The 17,390-nt window shown below is 45.8% G+C and overlaps 1 protein-coding gene across 7 annotated transcripts in view; it reads left to right on the top strand.

The window, feature by feature from the left end:
- HECTD4 (HECT domain E3 ubiquitin protein ligase 4) overlaps positions 1-17,390 on the top strand; it is a 225,839-nt gene that overhangs the window by 176,747 nt on the left and 31,702 nt on the right. For all 7 annotated transcript variants that reach the window (XM_054442179.2, XM_054442180.2, XM_063647112.1 and 4 more), the window contains exons 53-60: positions 195-332; positions 1,031-1,167; positions 3,926-4,086; positions 9,642-9,823; positions 11,034-11,239; positions 11,517-11,647; positions 11,943-12,148; positions 13,747-13,926. In XM_054442179.2, coding sequence (XP_054298154.1) covers positions 195-332; positions 1,031-1,167; positions 3,926-4,086; positions 9,642-9,823; positions 11,034-11,239; positions 11,517-11,647; positions 11,943-12,148; positions 13,747-13,926 — 1,341 coding nt within the window. The remainder of the gene's footprint in view (positions 1-194; positions 333-1,030; positions 1,168-3,925; positions 4,087-9,641; positions 9,824-11,033; positions 11,240-11,516; positions 11,648-11,942; positions 12,149-13,746; positions 13,927-17,390) is intronic.

Raw genomic sequence — 17,390 nt, 5'->3', positions numbered from 1 at the left:
AATAGTGCATTTAGTATTCCAAACATGGTAGATACTGCATAATTTCCTTCGCCAGAGGGTTATGTACTCCCATAAACAGTGTTTGAAAGATTCCCTTATCATTTCACTCTACGTGTAAGTCAGTGTCGTGGTTGATCTGTGCTGTTATATTTTTTAGGTATGGTGCTCTTACCCAGTGCTGTTATATTTTTTAGGTATGGTGGATATTGCCCGACAGACGGTTGAATTTCTCTATGAAGAGAATGGTGGCATCCCAAGAGACCTTTATCTTCCCACCATTGAAGACATTAAAGACGAAGCAAACAAGTTCACAATTGATAAAGTTCGAAAAGGTTTTGCTTTCCTCCTTACTCCACCTATGAAATTTCCTATGAAATGAGAGGTTGAATTTTCCTTAATGTGCACAAGCAGCTGGTGGCTCTCCTAGGGTGACTCTCCTTACTCTGAGCTGACCTCTTCCACACTGCCCCATGTGAAGCCCTAGAGCAACCCTGGTGGGGCCCTTCCCACTTCCCAGAACTCGGTAGCATGAGCTGAGAGGGGCAGGCAGCTGCACAAGAAGAGAGGTAGGGCCCGGGCTCCATCTCTACTAAAAATATAGAAAATAGCCGGGCCTGGTGGTGCACGCCTGTAATCCCAGCTACTCTAGAGGCTGAGTCAGGAGAATCACTTGAACCTGGGAGGCAGAGGTTGCAGTGAGCCGAGATCACACCACTGCACTCCAGCCTGGGCCACAGAGCAAGACTCTGTCTCAAAAAACAAACAAAAAATTATTTGCCCATTTTAAACTGGCTTGTCTTTTTATTCTTCAATTGTAAGAGCTTTTACAACGTTCTATTACCTTCCAGACTGAGTTGTGTTCTTGCTTGGTTATAACAAAACAGGGTTCTGCTAAAGCCCATAGAGCTATTTTATTATATTTTATTTTATTATTTTATTTTTATCTGGAGAGCTATTTTAGATGCTAAATGTAAGAACCCAGATGCAGTGGTACTTTTTCCTGAAAAACTTCTCCCTCTACACTCCTCAGGTCTCACAGTAGTAACCCGCTCTCCAGACAGCAATAATGTAGCCAGCAGTGCTGTTGGAACTGCTCTGCCAAAATTTGCCATCCGAGGGATGCTGAAAACCTTTGGGCTTCATGGAGTCGTCTTAGATGTTGATTCAGTGAGTGAACAGCCATTCTGATTAATAAGCTATTTTATGTATACTGAGGCTGTCATGCCCAGATTCCCAAGTACCTTAAAAAGTGATTATACAGATGAGTTTCTCTTCAAATCAGGGACGAAGACACAAAGCAAAAATGCTCTAATGCCAATTGACTTGCCTGAGCTTTCCTCAGGGACTCAGATCAGGGCTGGCAATAGATGGTAGGCTGTCCAGTCTGAAAGCTGTCAGCACCTTCAGACCACACCACGTCTACCATTATTTTCTGTCTGACATGTTCAAACTGTTCCTGCATTATATCTACCCAAGTTCCCAGGGAAAAGTCCCCATTGTCCTTGATGAATGGATGATCTGTCATTGTCATGATGGTCATACAGACACAAATCAAAGAAATAGGCTGGGCGTGGGGCTCACACCTGTAATCCCAGCACTTTGGGAGGCCGAGGAAGGAGGATTACCTGAGCCCAGGAGTTCAAGACCAGCCTGGGCAACATGGCGAGACCCTGTCTCTACAAAAAATTAGCCAGTCATGGTGGGCATATCTGTAGTCCCAGCTATGTGGGAGGCTAAGGTGGAGGATCGTTTGAGCCTGAGAGGTCAAGGCTGCAGTGAGCTGTGATGGCCTCAGTGTTCTCCAGCCTGGGCAACAGAGTGAGTCCCTGTCTCCAAAGGAAAAAAAAAAGAAAAAAGTTCTGTCATTTTGATCACGTCATCTCACTGATTCTCTCAGCCTCAATTTCCCTAACTGTGAAATGAGTGTATTAAACTGGATCAGTGGTTTCCTCCTCCATTTTGCAAAGCTCTCTCCTAGGACACAGCTAGGACTTTTAGGGAAGGGGGCAGAGAAGTAACAGAGTAAGAGAGGACAAGGCCAAAGCTTTCTTTTGAAAAGAGACTCCTGTTTGAAAGCCATGACTATGTGATTCTGAGGTTGCATGCCCATCCTTGTATTTGAGAAGCTTCCTATGCAGGAAAAACTGGTGAAATAATATACAGATCAAGCCTGAGAGTCTCTGATAAGATATTAATATTATCAATCACTGTACATTGGTATCTGTCTAGAGAGATACAGATGATATTAGGTTCCATTAATGCTTTGAAATTTACCTTGAAAAAATTTACATCTTTAGGCCAGATGCGGTGGCTCATGCCTGTAATCCCAGCACTTTGGGAGGCCGAGGCAGGTGGATCACTTGAGGTCAGGAGCTTGAGACCAGCCTAGCCAACATGATGAAACCCCATCTCTACTAAAAATACAAAGCCGAGGCAGGAGAATTGCTTGAACCCCAGAGGCAGAGGTTGCGGTGAGCCGAGATCATGCCATGGCACTCCAACCTGGGCAACAGAGCAAGACTCTGTCTCAAAAAAAAAAAAAAAAATTACATCATCTGACTCTATTTTGTCAGAGTGTAATTTAACTCATTACATTTTTTTAGAGGGGCTGTTGATTGACTGGTGGTCACTGAGGTGAACTTTCAAATGGAAAATTCCATCAATAATACTGTTAATCTCCCACTGCCTTCTGATGCAAACTTCTGACTCTGATTATAAGAAAATACATTACTGATGATATTTTTGAGCAATGGAAATGTGTGAAAATAAAAATTAGAAAAATAGAATTGTCCTTATTGTAATCATTCTGTTATTTCTAAGGTAATTTCTCTCCATTTTAATAATCCCTAAATGAAAATTGCATTGGTATTTGCATCCAAAATGCATATGTATGAGCTTACTTTTTATTTTCCTAGAAATAAAATAGAGCTATCAGATTCCCTGCTTTTAAGATATTATTAACATAAAAACAATGAACATAAATTTTACCTAGCAACAGTGTGTGCTGGAAATATAGCACTATTCTCTTTAAATTGCTAACTTATGATTACACTGAAAATCTTTATTGTATCAATTAAAATTTTCCATCTGGTATGGAAAAACTAAAACACTCAGTACTAAGCAGATGTCTTTGAACTTAGACTAAATCAATGGCATGAAACTAGCATTTATTGCTATAGTCTGGTTATATATATGTATAAATATATATATATTAGTCTGGTTGTGTGTGTGTTTATGTATATATTATCGTGTTCTTTTTTATTTTGATTGAAGTTTTTTTTTTTTAAATAATTGGCTTTTGGCCTTTCTAGTATGTCGTTAATTCACATTTATATTTAAGAATTCATTTAAAATCTCTCTGATTCCTGGCTGGGCATGGTGGTTCACGCCTGTAATCCCAGCATTTTGGGAGGCCAAGGCAGGCGGATCACTTGAGGTGAGGAGTTTAAGACCAGCCTGGCCAACATGGTGAAACCCCATCTCCACTAAAAATACAAAAATTAGCTGCGCACAGTGGTGGGTGCCTAGTCCCAGCTACTTGGGAGGCTGAGGCGGGAGAATCTCTTGAACCTGGGAGGCAGAGACTGCAGTGTGCCGAGATGACGCCACTGCACTCCAGCTTGGATGACACAGTGAGACTCCATCTCAAAAAAAATAAAATAAGATCTCTCTGATTTCTGATGTTTGTTATTTTGTTATTTTCTTAGAAAAGCACATAGCAAGTTTATATAGTAATAAGATTACTTATAATATGTGTTTCAAAAATGTATTGTGAATTCTCTTTCATTTGTTTTGTCTATGATATAGCAATTAGTTACAAATTATCCTGGACTGAAAATACACACACACACACACACACACACACACACGCACACACACGGAAAACAAAAGCAAACAGCACAGACATTTTCTTTTCCTATTGTAGGTGAATGAATTGGTGCAGGTAGAAACGTACCTCCGCAGTGAAGGTGTGCTGGTGCGATACTGGTATCCTATTGACATGTTGGAAAGGCCCCCAGCAGGCTACCGAAGGACGGCCACCAATGGGCTGGTCACACTGGACAATACCAACCTTCAAATTCACAGGTACAATTGGGCCCTTCTTTCTACTGGGTCACAGAAATCCACCAACTTCACTCTACCACATGTACCATGTACCATTTATCCTCGGCAATAAAGTTTTTCCTTCAAAGCTAACACTTAGAGAAGGCAGCTAATAAAGATAACAGCAAAATTGCAGGAGGTGTGAAGAAAAGTCGGGGGATCTAGGGGCCAGTCACGGTAGCTCACACCTGTAAACCCAGCACTTTGGGAGGCCCAGGTGGGCAGATCACTTGAGGTCACGAGTTCAAGACCAGCCTGGCCAACCTGGTGAAATCGCATCTGTACTAAAAATACAAAAATTAGCCAATCTTGGTGATGGGCATTTGTAATACCAGCTACTCTGGAGGCTAAGGCAGGAGAATCTATTAAACCTGGGAGACGGAGGTTGCGGTGAGCCAAGATTGTGCCACTGCACTCCAACCTGGGTGACAAAGGGAGACTCCGTTTCAAAAAAAAAAGTTGGGGGATCTAGAATCATCTGGCTTATGCAACATGCACCCTGCTGTGATTTGGGAGGATTGATGGGTAGCTAGAGATTGACTGACTCATTGAACTTAAGACCACCCAAATGCTGCAATGCAATCTCAAGCGGAGACAGCAAGAGGTCTTGCCGTCTAGACAGATAAGCATATCTGGAGTTCCAGTGAAAGATGAGAGCTGGAGATACACTCAACTTGGTTCAAAATTGTCAACGTCACAAGAAATCGTGATGGCTAATGGATGAATAGCCATCACATTCCATGGATTGGAAGAGCGTAGAGAAAGTTACGGAGAGTGAAAGCAAGTCAAGAAAAGGTAAGAAGATGTCCATGTATAGTGTAAGCTCCTTTCCCTGTGAAGCCAATCAGGTATTGCTTGAGTGCTTTCTATGTGCCTAGCACTGTGCAGGTTTCCAGAAGAGAAGAGAAGATGTTTAAGGCATGTGCCTGCCCTCAGTGGGCTGAAACCTAAAGATGTGGCAAAGCTCCCTCATGTTCACCATTGACAATTCCCCTGAGGATTATTCCTTTCCATCTTAAAATGTCTTGTAATAATTCAGAAGAAAATATAATAATAAATGGAGTTCTCTAATAAAAATTTCCAGAAACTATTTTTCATGCTGTTCATCCATTAGCCATCACAATTTCTCATGATGTTGACAGTGTTGAACCAAGTTGAGTGTATCTCCAGCTCTCATCTCTCACTGGAACTCCAGATATGCTTATCTATCTAGACGGCAAGACCTCTTGAGAGAGATCATCTCCACTTGAGATTGCATTGCAGCGTTTGGGTGATTTAAGTTCAATGAGTCAGTCAAATTCACAAGACCAAAATAGGTCACACATGACTTTCTTAGCTTTACTTAGCGAGATACATTGACAGGAAGTAGGCATACCACAGGGCAACATCACAAATGTTTCTTCAACAGGGGTCCTCACAGTCGTCCACATAGAAGTTCAGGGGCTATTCCCTGACCCTACCTACTGACCCCACCTACATACCTACCCAAGTGTCAACTTAAGGAGAAATGTCCCATGGCAGGGCTCCTGCAGCCGGTGTCAACAGCCCCGTGTCCTAATCCAAGCTGACATCTCTTGTGAACACTCCACAGGCATGGCTTCCAGGGATTCCAGCAAGAGGCATGCCCAGTTACAAGCATCACCATGCTCCAGAAGCCTCGAAGCTGTGGCTTCCCACCAAGAATGTTCTTCTTCACAGTCCTCCCCATTTAGACACAGCTTGCCTGTGAGGGGTCACTAGTATCATAAGCAGTGCCTTATGATGTTGCCGACATTCTTTGTCAGGTTTTCAGAAGAACTGACTTTAAAACACCTTAACCAAGGGCAGTTCTGAGGTAGACAAGGATAGGGTTTTGTTGACCTTTAACTCACAAATAATCTCATAAGCCCCTAAAATTTATCGTGTGAGGTGGAATCTGAATTTTTCCCCGAAATCTCCTCTGTCTCTGGCCTCCCCATATCTGGAAGGGGCACCACGAGCCATCCTTTTTCCTCAAGAGAGCTATCAGCAAGTGCCATTGACTGTTCCAAAATATGTCCCCATCTGCATACGTCTCCATTCCTACCTCTACCACAACAGCCCAGGCCTCGGCTCTCCTCTCCACAACAGCTGGAGTGATCTTTTAGACACAGAAATCAGCTCTCCCTCCTCTAATGCGGACCTTCCTATGGAGTACATTCAAACCTAACCTGCTTCACAGAACCCCACAGGAGCCTCTGAGCTTGGCAGCCCCTCTGTGGTGCTCACACAGCTAGGGTGCGTCTTCCTTAGGGATGGCCCAGAGCTCCCCCTGGCTGTCTCGTTCTGTAATTCAGGTCCCTGTGAATACTCACCTCTTCAAAAAGCTCTGCCCTCGTCATCTAAGGTGACTGTCCAGGCGCTCTTTGTCAGGAAACTACAGTATTTTAATGCTCTCCCAGGACCTGACGTTTTTACTGCTGTTATTTTGCTTGTTTGTTAAAATTTGTTCTTGTGGGCCGGGGGCGGTGGCTTGCACCTGTAATCCCAGCACTTTGGGAGGCCGAGGTGGGCGGTTCACTTGAGGCCAGGAGTTCAAAACCAGCCTGGCCAACAGGTAAAACCCCATCTCTACTTAAAATACAAAAATTAGCCGGGTCTGGTGGCATGTGCCTATGGTCCCAGCTACTCGGGAGGCTGAAGCATGAGAATCACTTGATCCCAGGAGGCAGAGTTTGCTGGAGTCCCCAGTGCCTAAGCTAGGCCCTGACACACATTGTAGACTCAAAATAGTTGCTGAAAAGGGTCCCCAAACATACATGCTTGAATGTCAACATGGTATTATTAAAAGCTTTTAGAGCTTTATTTAATAAGTCGTTTGGTCATATTTTTTAGCAAACATCTTTGATAGATGAAACCTGTTGACTGCTGACTAGCAACTGAGAGAGAAGGCAAGAAAGTCCTTATAGAGTTACAATCAACTTACAAGTGTAGGATGTTTACTCAGTGTTAATGTGGTGGTCTTGGTATTGGAAGACGCAGGAAACATGCCATGCAGATCTGTGTGATCATTCAGTGGTTGGATTTCTAGTCCTGGCACAGATTTCCATCAAGATTGTATTCTGTGCTAAAGCACTCACAGTGGTTTTAAAGAAGACTTTGGTTAGCTGGGCTTGGTGGTGCACACCTGTAGTCCCAGCGATTTAAGTGGGAGGCTGAGGTGAGAGCATTGCTTGAGCCCGGGAGTTCAAGGCTGCAGTGAGCCATGATTACCAGTGTCCTCCAACCTGGGCAACAGAGCAAGACCTTGTCTCAAAAATTTTTTTTAATAAATAAAGAGGATTTTGGAAAACAGAGGCTAGAGCAGCAGTGGCTTCAGAGGCATTAGCAGTGTACAGTGTCCAAACCGGGGCTGCAGGTCAGACCCAAAACAAGCTCATAGCCAGGCACGGTGGCTCACGCCTGTAATCTTAGCACTTTGGGAGGCCAAGGAAGGAAGATCATTTGAGCCCAGGAGTTCAAGACTAGTCTGGGCAACATAGAGAGACTCTGTCTTGGCTGGGCACAGTGGGTCACGCCTATAATCCCAGCACTTTGGGAGGCCGAGGTGGGCAGATCACTTGAGGTGAGGAGTTTGAGACCAGCCTAGCCAACATGGTAAGGCCCCGTCTCTACTAAAAATACAAAAATCAGCCAGGCATGGTGGCACATGCCTGTAATCCCGGCTACTTGGGAGGCCAAGGCAGGAGAATCTCTTGAACCTGGGAGGTGGAGGTTGCAGTGAGCCGAGATCACACCACTGCACTCCAGCCTGAGTGACAGAGCAAGACTCCATCTCAAAAAAAAAAGAGAGAGAGACCGTGTCTCTACAAAAATAAGAAAAAAATAGCTAGGAGCAGTGGCACATGTCTGTAGTCCCAGCTACTCAAGAGGCTAAAGCTGGAAGATTGCTTGAGCCTGGGAGGTCAAGGCTGCAGTGAGCTATGATCACACCACTGCACTCCAATCGGGGCAACAGGTCCCGTCTCAAAAAAGCCCAAGAAAACAAAACAAACAGTTCCGTCCCTGGTAACTTTGGCCTATAAAGCTGAGGTGAAAGCCAAGGGGAGAACTATGGGGTTCTCAGCTTGCCCATTCAGTCCTTACCAGTTTGGCTGCTGTGGTCCTCATGTGCATTGTTAATGCAGTGAACACATGGGCTTCCAAGGAGGGAGGAGACAGGAGAAGTGTGTTTATTGTTCATGCTGGCATGAGAACCACACAGACTGGTGTTGATAAGGAAGAAACCACCTATGATGTAGTTTCTTAGCTGTCTTCTTTTTGTTTATCTTCACTTCACACATACACTCATCAAGTGTTCCATGTGGGGTTGTTTCTTTAATTGCCATTACACCTAAATTTGAATTATGATACACCAGCATTAAATTTAATTAGGGTCAGTAGGAATATCAAATGACCCCCATGGGTTCAGAGTGAGTTTGGGACCTAGGTTTTTGTTTTTTAGAAACAGAGTCTTGCTCTGTCACCCAGGCTGGAGTGCAGTGGCACAGTCGGCCCACTGCAGCCTCCAACTACTGGGCTCAGCAGTCCTCCCACCTCAGCCTCCCAAGTAGCTGAGACTACAGGGCGATTTCTGTTTTTTGTAGAGAGGGAGTCTCACTATGTTCCCCAGGCTGGTCTCAAACTCCTGACCTCAAGTAATCCTCCTGCCTTGGCCTCCCAAAGTGCTAGAATTACAGGTGTAAGCCATTGCGCCTGGCCCGTAAGACGTGCTTAGGCACTAATGAGCTATTATTCAAGTTGAATGCCGATCACTTTACAAATTCATCACATATCACATAAAAAAATGCCCACAATGGTATTTTTATAATAGCTTTATTGAGATATAATTTACATACCATGCAGTTTACCCATTTAAAGTACACAAGTCAGTGGTTTTTATTATATTCACAAAGTTGTCCAACCATTACCACAATCAATTTTAGAACATTTTCATCACCCCAAAAGAAACCCCATATTCATAGCAGTTACTTCCCATCCTCCTTTCCCACCATCTGCTGACAACCACCAATCTATTTTCTGTTTCTATGCATTTTCCTCTGGACAATTTACAGAAACGGAATCCAGTATGTGGCCCTTTGTATCTGGTGTCTCACTGAGAACATGATGTTTCAAGGTTTATTCCCGTTGTGGCGTATGTCAATCTTTGATCTATTTGATGGCTGAAAAATACCCCATTGTATAGACTTACCATTGAGTTAATGGACACTTGAGTTCTTATCACTGTTTGGCTATTATGAATAATGCTACTATGAACATACATGTACAAATTTTTGTGTGGACCTGTATTTTTATTTTTTTCCCTACAGTGCTTTTTTGAGCTGGGAAAAATCAAACGTAACAATATAACTTAATGTGACTTTTGTTTAAAACTCAAGTGACTCCTTTAGGGTTTGGAACATCAGGCTGGAAGAGAAGCCTGAGGCGGGATCCTTTTCCTTCAGAACCTGCGGCCTGGTCCCGGTATGGGAGCCGGAGCATCAGGGCTTTGAGCATCTCACCCACCTTTTCCCTTGCAGGGAGCTGCTGCGCTGCGAGGCTGCGCTGGCCAGGCTGTACTGCCGCATGGCCCTGCTCAATATCTTCGCCCCCAAGTTGCCTCACTTGTTCACTCGCCTCTTCCACATCCCTGCCATCCGGGACATTACCCTGGAGCACCTGCAACTGCTGTCCAATCAGCTCCTCGCACCTCCCCTCCCAGGTAAAACTTGGCTTTGCTGCTGTCACTCTGGAACTTAGCACCAGGCGGGCACTGTGCACAGTGTAGTTATTCCCCGCATGAGGGCGAGAAGTGCCTCATGGTGCGCATAGGCTCACGTGAGAAATTGCACACAGGAACTGGGATTCTCCTGGCAGGGCTTTCTCACTCTTTGAAAAATGTAATGGATTACTCACTTGAGTCATTACTCTATTAAGCATTCATCAAGTTTCCCAACATAATTGTGGATCAAGGAAAATTAAGTATTATTTATGAAACCAAGTCACTGTATTGTTGCCACAGACATTCTATTTGACATTAGAAAGAAAGGAAATGTTCCTGTCATCAGCGTCCTCCAAAGCAGACCTATTTGATTCATCATAAGTTCTGCTGAGGCTGTTCCAAAGGCCAGCCTGTGTGCCCTTGGCATGAGGGCTGTGTCTGCTCCCCAGTGAATGCCAGGTGATGAGTCTGCCCTCAGCACCATCCAGGACTCAGGGGCCCTTTCTGTCTTCCCCTGGCATCTCAGCCTCCAGCCTGCCCCCTTGATTTCCCAGCAACTAAGATGGGAACAAGAGGTGAGGCAGGCAGGGGGCACCCCTCAAAGCTCACTTGCAGATAGCATTCTAGGCTCAGTCAGCATCCTGGGTAGCTGCCCTCCAGCTCACAACTGTGGGGTCCCACCCAGCCAGGGCATGTGTGCACTACATCGCTACTGGCCCATATGAGCGCCTGGGGTCCACAGCCCACCCCAAGAACTTAGATGCCCTGAAACATACCTGGAAAGCATCAAGTGTGGTGGCAGAAGCTTTGCCCTGATGATCTAACAAGTTTCTGTATAGGCTGTGCCCTGAGGTACCCTGAGGGGGTGGGCCAGGGTAGTCAGACAGGTCAGGCTCTGGGAACCCCTGGATCCAAGCAGCCCCATTTGATATATTTCATAGACCTGGGCCTCTGTGTAGATTTTATTTTAGGAAACAGTTTCACAGCTGAAAAGAAAGCAAAAGTATGAAGCCCATTGATCTCCTGGGTCCTCCTCCACCATCCTGGTGCAGAGGATCTGATTGCCGGCATCTGTTATCCAGGACATCGTATCCAGGATAACCCTCCCGTCTGGGGTTTCTGGATGGGTTATTCATTGTCTGTTACTTAGACTCTCACAGCTACTGGCTGCTTTGATTCTTGTCAACTTCTGTTTCCTTTCCGTCCCCAGACGGCACCATCAGCTCCAGCTCGATCCTCCTGGCGCAGTCTTTACAGCATTGCATCCATTCCCAGAACTGCTCCGCCACGGACCTCTTTTACCAGGGCAACTCCCAGACAGTGAGAGAGTGGCTCAACGTGGCCATCACCCGGACCCTGCACCAGGGCGAGGAGAGCCTTTTAGAGCTGACGAAACAGATCTGCTCTTTCCTGCAGGTAGAAGTCTAAAGCTCATGTTCCTGCAGTGTGGTTACCATTTTTAACGGGGAGTCTCACTGGCTTGCTGAAAATGACTCTCCTTTCCCTTCCAAGTCCCTATTCCTCTCGATTTCCTTTTCCTAGAAGCTCTTCTGCTTTATCTCATCTGTAGCTTGCTTCCTTCCAGAGGGCTATTTAGTCGTTTGGCTGATTTCCTGGGCCATGTGAGATGAGAAGATGAAATGCTGTCCCTGTGTTTAGCCCGTGGCTTTCCTTATTCAGTGTCTCTTTGCAGACAGCACCAGAGCAGTTCCCCTCCGAAGAGTTCCCAATTTCCGAATCCAAAGTCAACATGGATGTGAATTTCCCTGGGGCAGCTTTTGTTGTTGTGTCTTGTAAAGAAAGTCAATCTGGATTCCGCAAAGAGTAAGTTGCCTGTTCTCAAGAAGATGGTGATGGGGAGAAGAAAGCTAAATGAATTCTGGTGAAACTGCCCAAGGAAAAAAATTCAAATCACTGATTCTTTAATGCAAATGACTTACAGTTCTCTCCATATTTCTATGTTTGGGGAATTAGTCTATAAAGAATGACCTTCCAGAGTGTGGTGGAAATGACTTGGGCCCAGTTCTCATCTAACGTCCCCTGGTGAGAAGGCAATGCTGCCTGTCCCCATGTGCGTGGCTAGACCCTGTATTAACACCCACCCATCCCTCCTTCTCAGCTCCTCTCTGTACAAGGCGCCATGGGCACGGGTGCTTGTATACGGCCTCGGCCACAAAGTGAAGAGAAATGGCCAGCTGAACCTCATCGAGGCCGCCTGTTACCCGCGGGACGCGTCCCCGGCCAACACTGGGCTTGCACCTCCCCCCACCGCTGACCAGTACCCCTCTGTGGTCCTCTCCACAGACAGGGTCCACATCAAACTGGGTGAGTCTCCAGCAGCTTGTCATGACGAGAACAGCTGGAGTCATTCTCCGCTTGCCTTCTTTTTGAAGCTATAATGAATTTTGTACCTTGCATGTTCCAGTTCCTATTGATAAAGAATAGGACTTCTTGGGACTTCTTCTGGAAGAAACTTCTGCTTCTTTTAGAGGCAGTAAATTAAAAGACTTATCTTTCCTACCTAGAGAAGGCCTGGCAGATGCTGTCCAGACTACAGTGGAGATTTCCTTTCTTTTCACAAGTATGTGCTGAGATGTGTCTGTTTAGAATGATATAACCAGAGCAATCGCATCCTTACAGCTGGCTCAGGCTATGATAATCCCAGTTGCCATTCCTTGAATTCTCATTAACCAAATTCTCAACATGGCTCCCCAGGGCACTGGCCACTGCGAGCGTCTGCTCCTCAACTAACTGGAAGCTCGATTGCTCTCGTCTCCTGGGCGTTTTTTGAAGCCTCCATCGTTTTAGAGTTAGATGAGGGCTCTGCCTCCACATGCCCTGAAGCTGTCACTGCCTGTCCTCTAGATGCACCAGGGCCCGCTGGCTCTGTGTCTGAGTAGGCACAGAAAAGAAAGGAAATCCTTGTCACAGGCCTCCACTGTTCCTCCTTGGCATGCTTGACAGGAAAAGACTGACGCGTGTTTGCCAGAGACAGAAAACATACGTGAACATTTAGCCAAAATAACAGGCCTGGGCTTCTCCACACCCCAGTCCTTGAGACAATGCATCTTAGGGAATGAAATGAAAGGACATTTCTTCAGTGATTTGGTCATTGCTAAACAACTTTATGGTCTTTTTTATTAGAGTCTGTTTTTCATAGTATTTTTCCTATACTAGCTGTTTTTTAAACTTTACATTTAAAACAGAGGATCTCTGTCATTCCACAATTATCACCATGTAAACATTCACCCCAGAGTATACAAGCCAATGTGGTTTGCTTCTGACTTGTCCAAAGCCCTCTGATGCCCTGGCTTCTGTCTGACTGGTGTTTATAGAGGGGCTTCAGGGGCAGTGCAGGATATGAGGGGGATCAAGCCTTGGACCTTCTTCCTCTCACTGTAGACAGCTTTGGTCACACGTAGGCCACGGCAGTGACAAAAGGTGATAAGATAATCAAAACCCAGGGTTCCACTAGTCTTAAGTCTTGGGGACCCCTTGCTGGTCCACTGTAATAAGCATAATGGTCTTAGTGGGATTGCAGCCATACCAAATAACTGATTATTTCTTTACCAAGCTGGGACTATCCCAGTGAGGCATCTTTTAAAGTGTTACTTACTTTCCCCATTCTGGTTGGTATCTAACTGAATGACAAGTGTGTGTCCTCTGTTCTCATCTCTGCCCTTTGTCCCATTTGCCGAATCCACCCCAGTAAGCAGACTCCCTGGAGGGATGGCCTCCATCTCCTCGTGTCCCTGCAGCCCACTGTCCGGAGTGTCGGGAGTTATGTGTCCTTCTCCTGGAGCAGATGAGTGGGTGGGCTCTCCAGCCCTGTTTCTACGTGCACACCTGGCAGGACCTTTTGTGAGGCTTATTTGGGTCAGGTGCTGCCAATCACCTGCTTTCTTCCTGGGTGCTTCTTGCAGGAGTGTCTCCACCTCCTGGAGCCGTCCTGGTGTTACATTCCCTGCCCCTGGAGTTCCCACTGGCTATGGCCTTCGCAGAGCAGCTGCTGTCCTGGAAATCAGAGGACAGTGAAGGGAAGTCCGAAGATGAGCCTGACACCATTCCGACATCCGTCCTCCTGCAGGTGGTGGAGCTGCTAGGTGAGGCTGCCTTCCCTGGGGATCGGAATCTAGGGTGGGGGTGGAGCTGGCGTGGTGCCTGAGGAAGGAGCTTGCCAGGTGGTATAGGGAGTGGCCACGGGTAGCCCAGGCAGCTGCAGCCTCCTTCAGATTGCTCTCGTTTGAAGTGGACTTGGGGAATAGATCTTAAGGTACAACCTAGATTCCCAAATCCATGATTTGCTGGGTATTTTCATTATTTTGAAGATTGGAAACTAACCAGGAAAATAAGATTAACTTTATCCACTTTACTTTAAAACAGAAGTATATGCCATTATTGTAACTTTAAGGGTGAAGGGTGGTGTGGAAATGAACAATGTTGCAAAATCAAAGGTTATAACTGCATAGTCCCTCAAAGGGTCAAAAAGGTTGCAAAACTCATGGAATGATAAAGGTAAAAGTTGTGCATTTTACCATATGCAAATTTACATAAACAAATTCTAAATAAATATTAAACTTTAATTAATGATATGCCTCCTTAAGTGTTTAGGGATGAAGCATACTGATGTCTACAACTTATTTTGAAATAATCAAAAACTAAGATGGGTTTGTTGATGAATAGAGGGGTAGATGGATATGTAGTAGAGCAAATACAGCAACATGTTTATGGTGGAATCTAGCTGGTAAGTACACAGGTATTTACTGTATAATTTCTTCAGGCTTTCTGTATTTTTGAATTTTTCCATGATGTTGCAGGGAAGAAAACATTGCACACTCGGGCCAGATGCAGTGGCTCACGCCTGTAATCCCAACACTTTGGGAGGCCAAGGCGGGTGGATCACCTGAGGTCAGGAGTATGAGACCAGCCTGACCAACATGATGAAACCCTGTCTCTACTAAATGCAAAAAATTGGCCGGGCATGGTGGTGCATGCCTGTAGTCCCAGCTACTGAGGAGGCTGAGGCAGGAGGATCGCTTGAACCCAGGAGGCGGAGGTTGCAGTGAGCCGAGATTGCGCCATTGCACTCCAGCCTGGGCAACAAGAGTGAAACTCCGTCTCAAAAAAACAGAAAACACTGCACACTCGGATGCCTTCAGTGCCTTCAGGGTTCAAACAGATCAGCTAAATGAGGGAAATAAAGAGGAAAGTTGGCAGGGGGACTTTGGTGAGCTGGAGGCACAGAGGACACGTGCCCTATCACCCACTGCTACAGGAGAACATGGCCGTGCTTCTGCCAGAACTGTAATTTCTTTCTTTTTTTTTTTTTTTTTTTTTTTTTGAGACGGAGTCTCACTCTGTCGCCCAGGCTGGAGTGCAGTGGCGCCGTCTCAGCTCACTGCAAGCTCTGCCTCCCAGGTTCACGCCATTCTCCTGCCTCAGCCTCCAGAGTAGCTAGGACCACAGGCACCCGCCACCACACCCGGCTAATTTTTTGTATTTTTAGTAGAGACAGGGTTTTACCATGTTAGCCAGGATGGTCTTGATCTCCTGACCTCATGATCCGCCCGCCTCGGCCTCCCAAAGTGCTGGGATTACAGACATGAGCCACTGCGCCCGGCCTGGAACCGTAATTTCTTATTTCAAGAAAATCCAGGAATCCAAATGTTGATGTGAATTTCTCAATTTTTAAATGTTGGCAACCAAGTCAAATTCTTTCATACACCCTAGGAGGGCCAAGCGCAGTGGTTCACACCTGTGATGCAGCACTTTGAGAGGCTGAGGCAAGAGGATCGCTTAAGTTCAGGATATGGAGCAACATAGCCAGACCCTTTCTCTGCAAAAAATAAAAAACACCCAGGGAGTGGGTGGGGGGACATAAGCAGAGAACACTGTCTGAGAATGAGTTTCAGCTTATAGGCCGTCATGTGCAATTTTGGTGAAGAATTCTCTCCAAGGTCATCTTACATGAATGCTAAATGGTAGAGCAAGGACAACGGAGGTGACATGAATAGTTCTGGCATCTGAAGGCCTCGCCTTGTGCCCCAGCGGAGAGGGGAGCATGGACACCTGTCTTCTGTGGAGGTTCTGTGAGAGCCCATGTTCCAGGACAGTCACAAACTTGCTTCCAACCAGAATTCGAAAGCAGTGTCAGTCCCGAGAGAGCAGGAAGCTTGATCCCCTCGTTGGTAGGTGCTGGACTTAGTAAGTCAGCTTCAGCAGGCCCTTGGGATTCCCCCGGCCAGTAACCTTTTATCCTGTACAAGAGCCATCTGGATGTAGCAAACTGCAGTTCACTCTTTTGCAGGGTAAGGGCTCAGCTGGCTCAGTGGGACGCAGGCTTTAGATGTTCATGATCCCTAATCGTGTCTCACGTACATGAGCTTTCTCTCTTTCCACTCAGATCCAGGGTACATGACTATGTGAATGTAAGATATGCGTCTGGTATGAAGGAGACCTTGGCACAAACGTGTGGTCCATCTTGTGGTTCTAGATAGTGTTTCCCAAACTTCAGTCATTATCATGCCACCGTTATATGATTGTTTCCATGTCCACAAATTGTGCCTATCAGCATTTATTTACTTACTTATTTTATTGTTTTGAAATGGAGTCTCACTCTGTCACCCAGGCTGGAGCGCAGTGGTGTGATCTCAGCTCACTGCAACTTCCGCTTCCTGGGTTCAAGTGATTCTCCTGCCCCAGCCTCCTGAGTAGTTGGGAATACAGGTGCCCACCACCATGCCCAGCTAATTTTTTTGTATTTTTAGTAGAAACGGGATTTCACCATGTTAGCCAGGCTGGTCTCAGTCTCCTGACCTCAGGTGACCTACCTGCCTTGGCCTCCCATAGTACTGGGATTACAGGCATGAACCACTGAGCCCAGCCAGCATTTATTTATTTAACAGTTTTTATTGCAATCAACTCCTCCTTTTTTAAAACTTAAATTTAGTTTTAAGGAAACCTTAGCTGGGCACGGTGGCTCATGCCTGTAATCCCAGCACTTTGGGAGGCCCAGGCAGGTGGATCACGAGGTCAGGAGATCAAGGCCATCCTGGCTAACACAGTGAAACCCTGTCTCTACTAAAAATACAAAAAATTAGCCGGGTGTGATAGCAGGCGCCTGTGGTCCCAGCTACTTGGGAGGCTGAGGCAAGAGAATGGTGTGAACCCAGGAGGCGGAGCTTACAGTGAGCCGAGATGGCGCCACGGCACTCCAGCCTGGGCAACAGAGTGGGACTCCATCTCAAAAAAAAAAAAAAAAGAAAGGAAACCTTTACATCACTTCTCTAAATACAAAATTAGTATCCATTGGCATAATTAAAAGGTACCCATAAAAATAAATACAGGCTGGGCCTGGTGTCTCACGCCTGTAATCCTAGCACTTTGGGAGGCTGAGGCAAAAGGATGGCTTGAGCCCAGGAGTTCAAGACCAGCCAGGACAACACAATGAGACCCTGTCTCAATCAGTCAATCAGTCCATCTATCCATCCATTCATACATACATACATTCAAAGAAAATAGTTGCTGTCACAAAAATCTAGCTAAATACTGTTCCCTGTCAAAGGCT

This window comes from Pongo pygmaeus, chromosome 10 (assembly GCF_028885625.2).
Source record: "Pongo pygmaeus isolate AG05252 chromosome 10, NHGRI_mPonPyg2-v2.0_pri, whole genome shotgun sequence".
NCBI lineage: Eukaryota > Metazoa > Chordata > Mammalia > Primates > Hominidae > Pongo > Pongo pygmaeus.
Note: the sequence above shows the minus strand (reverse complement) of the source record. Positions and strands in the feature narration are given on the sequence as shown.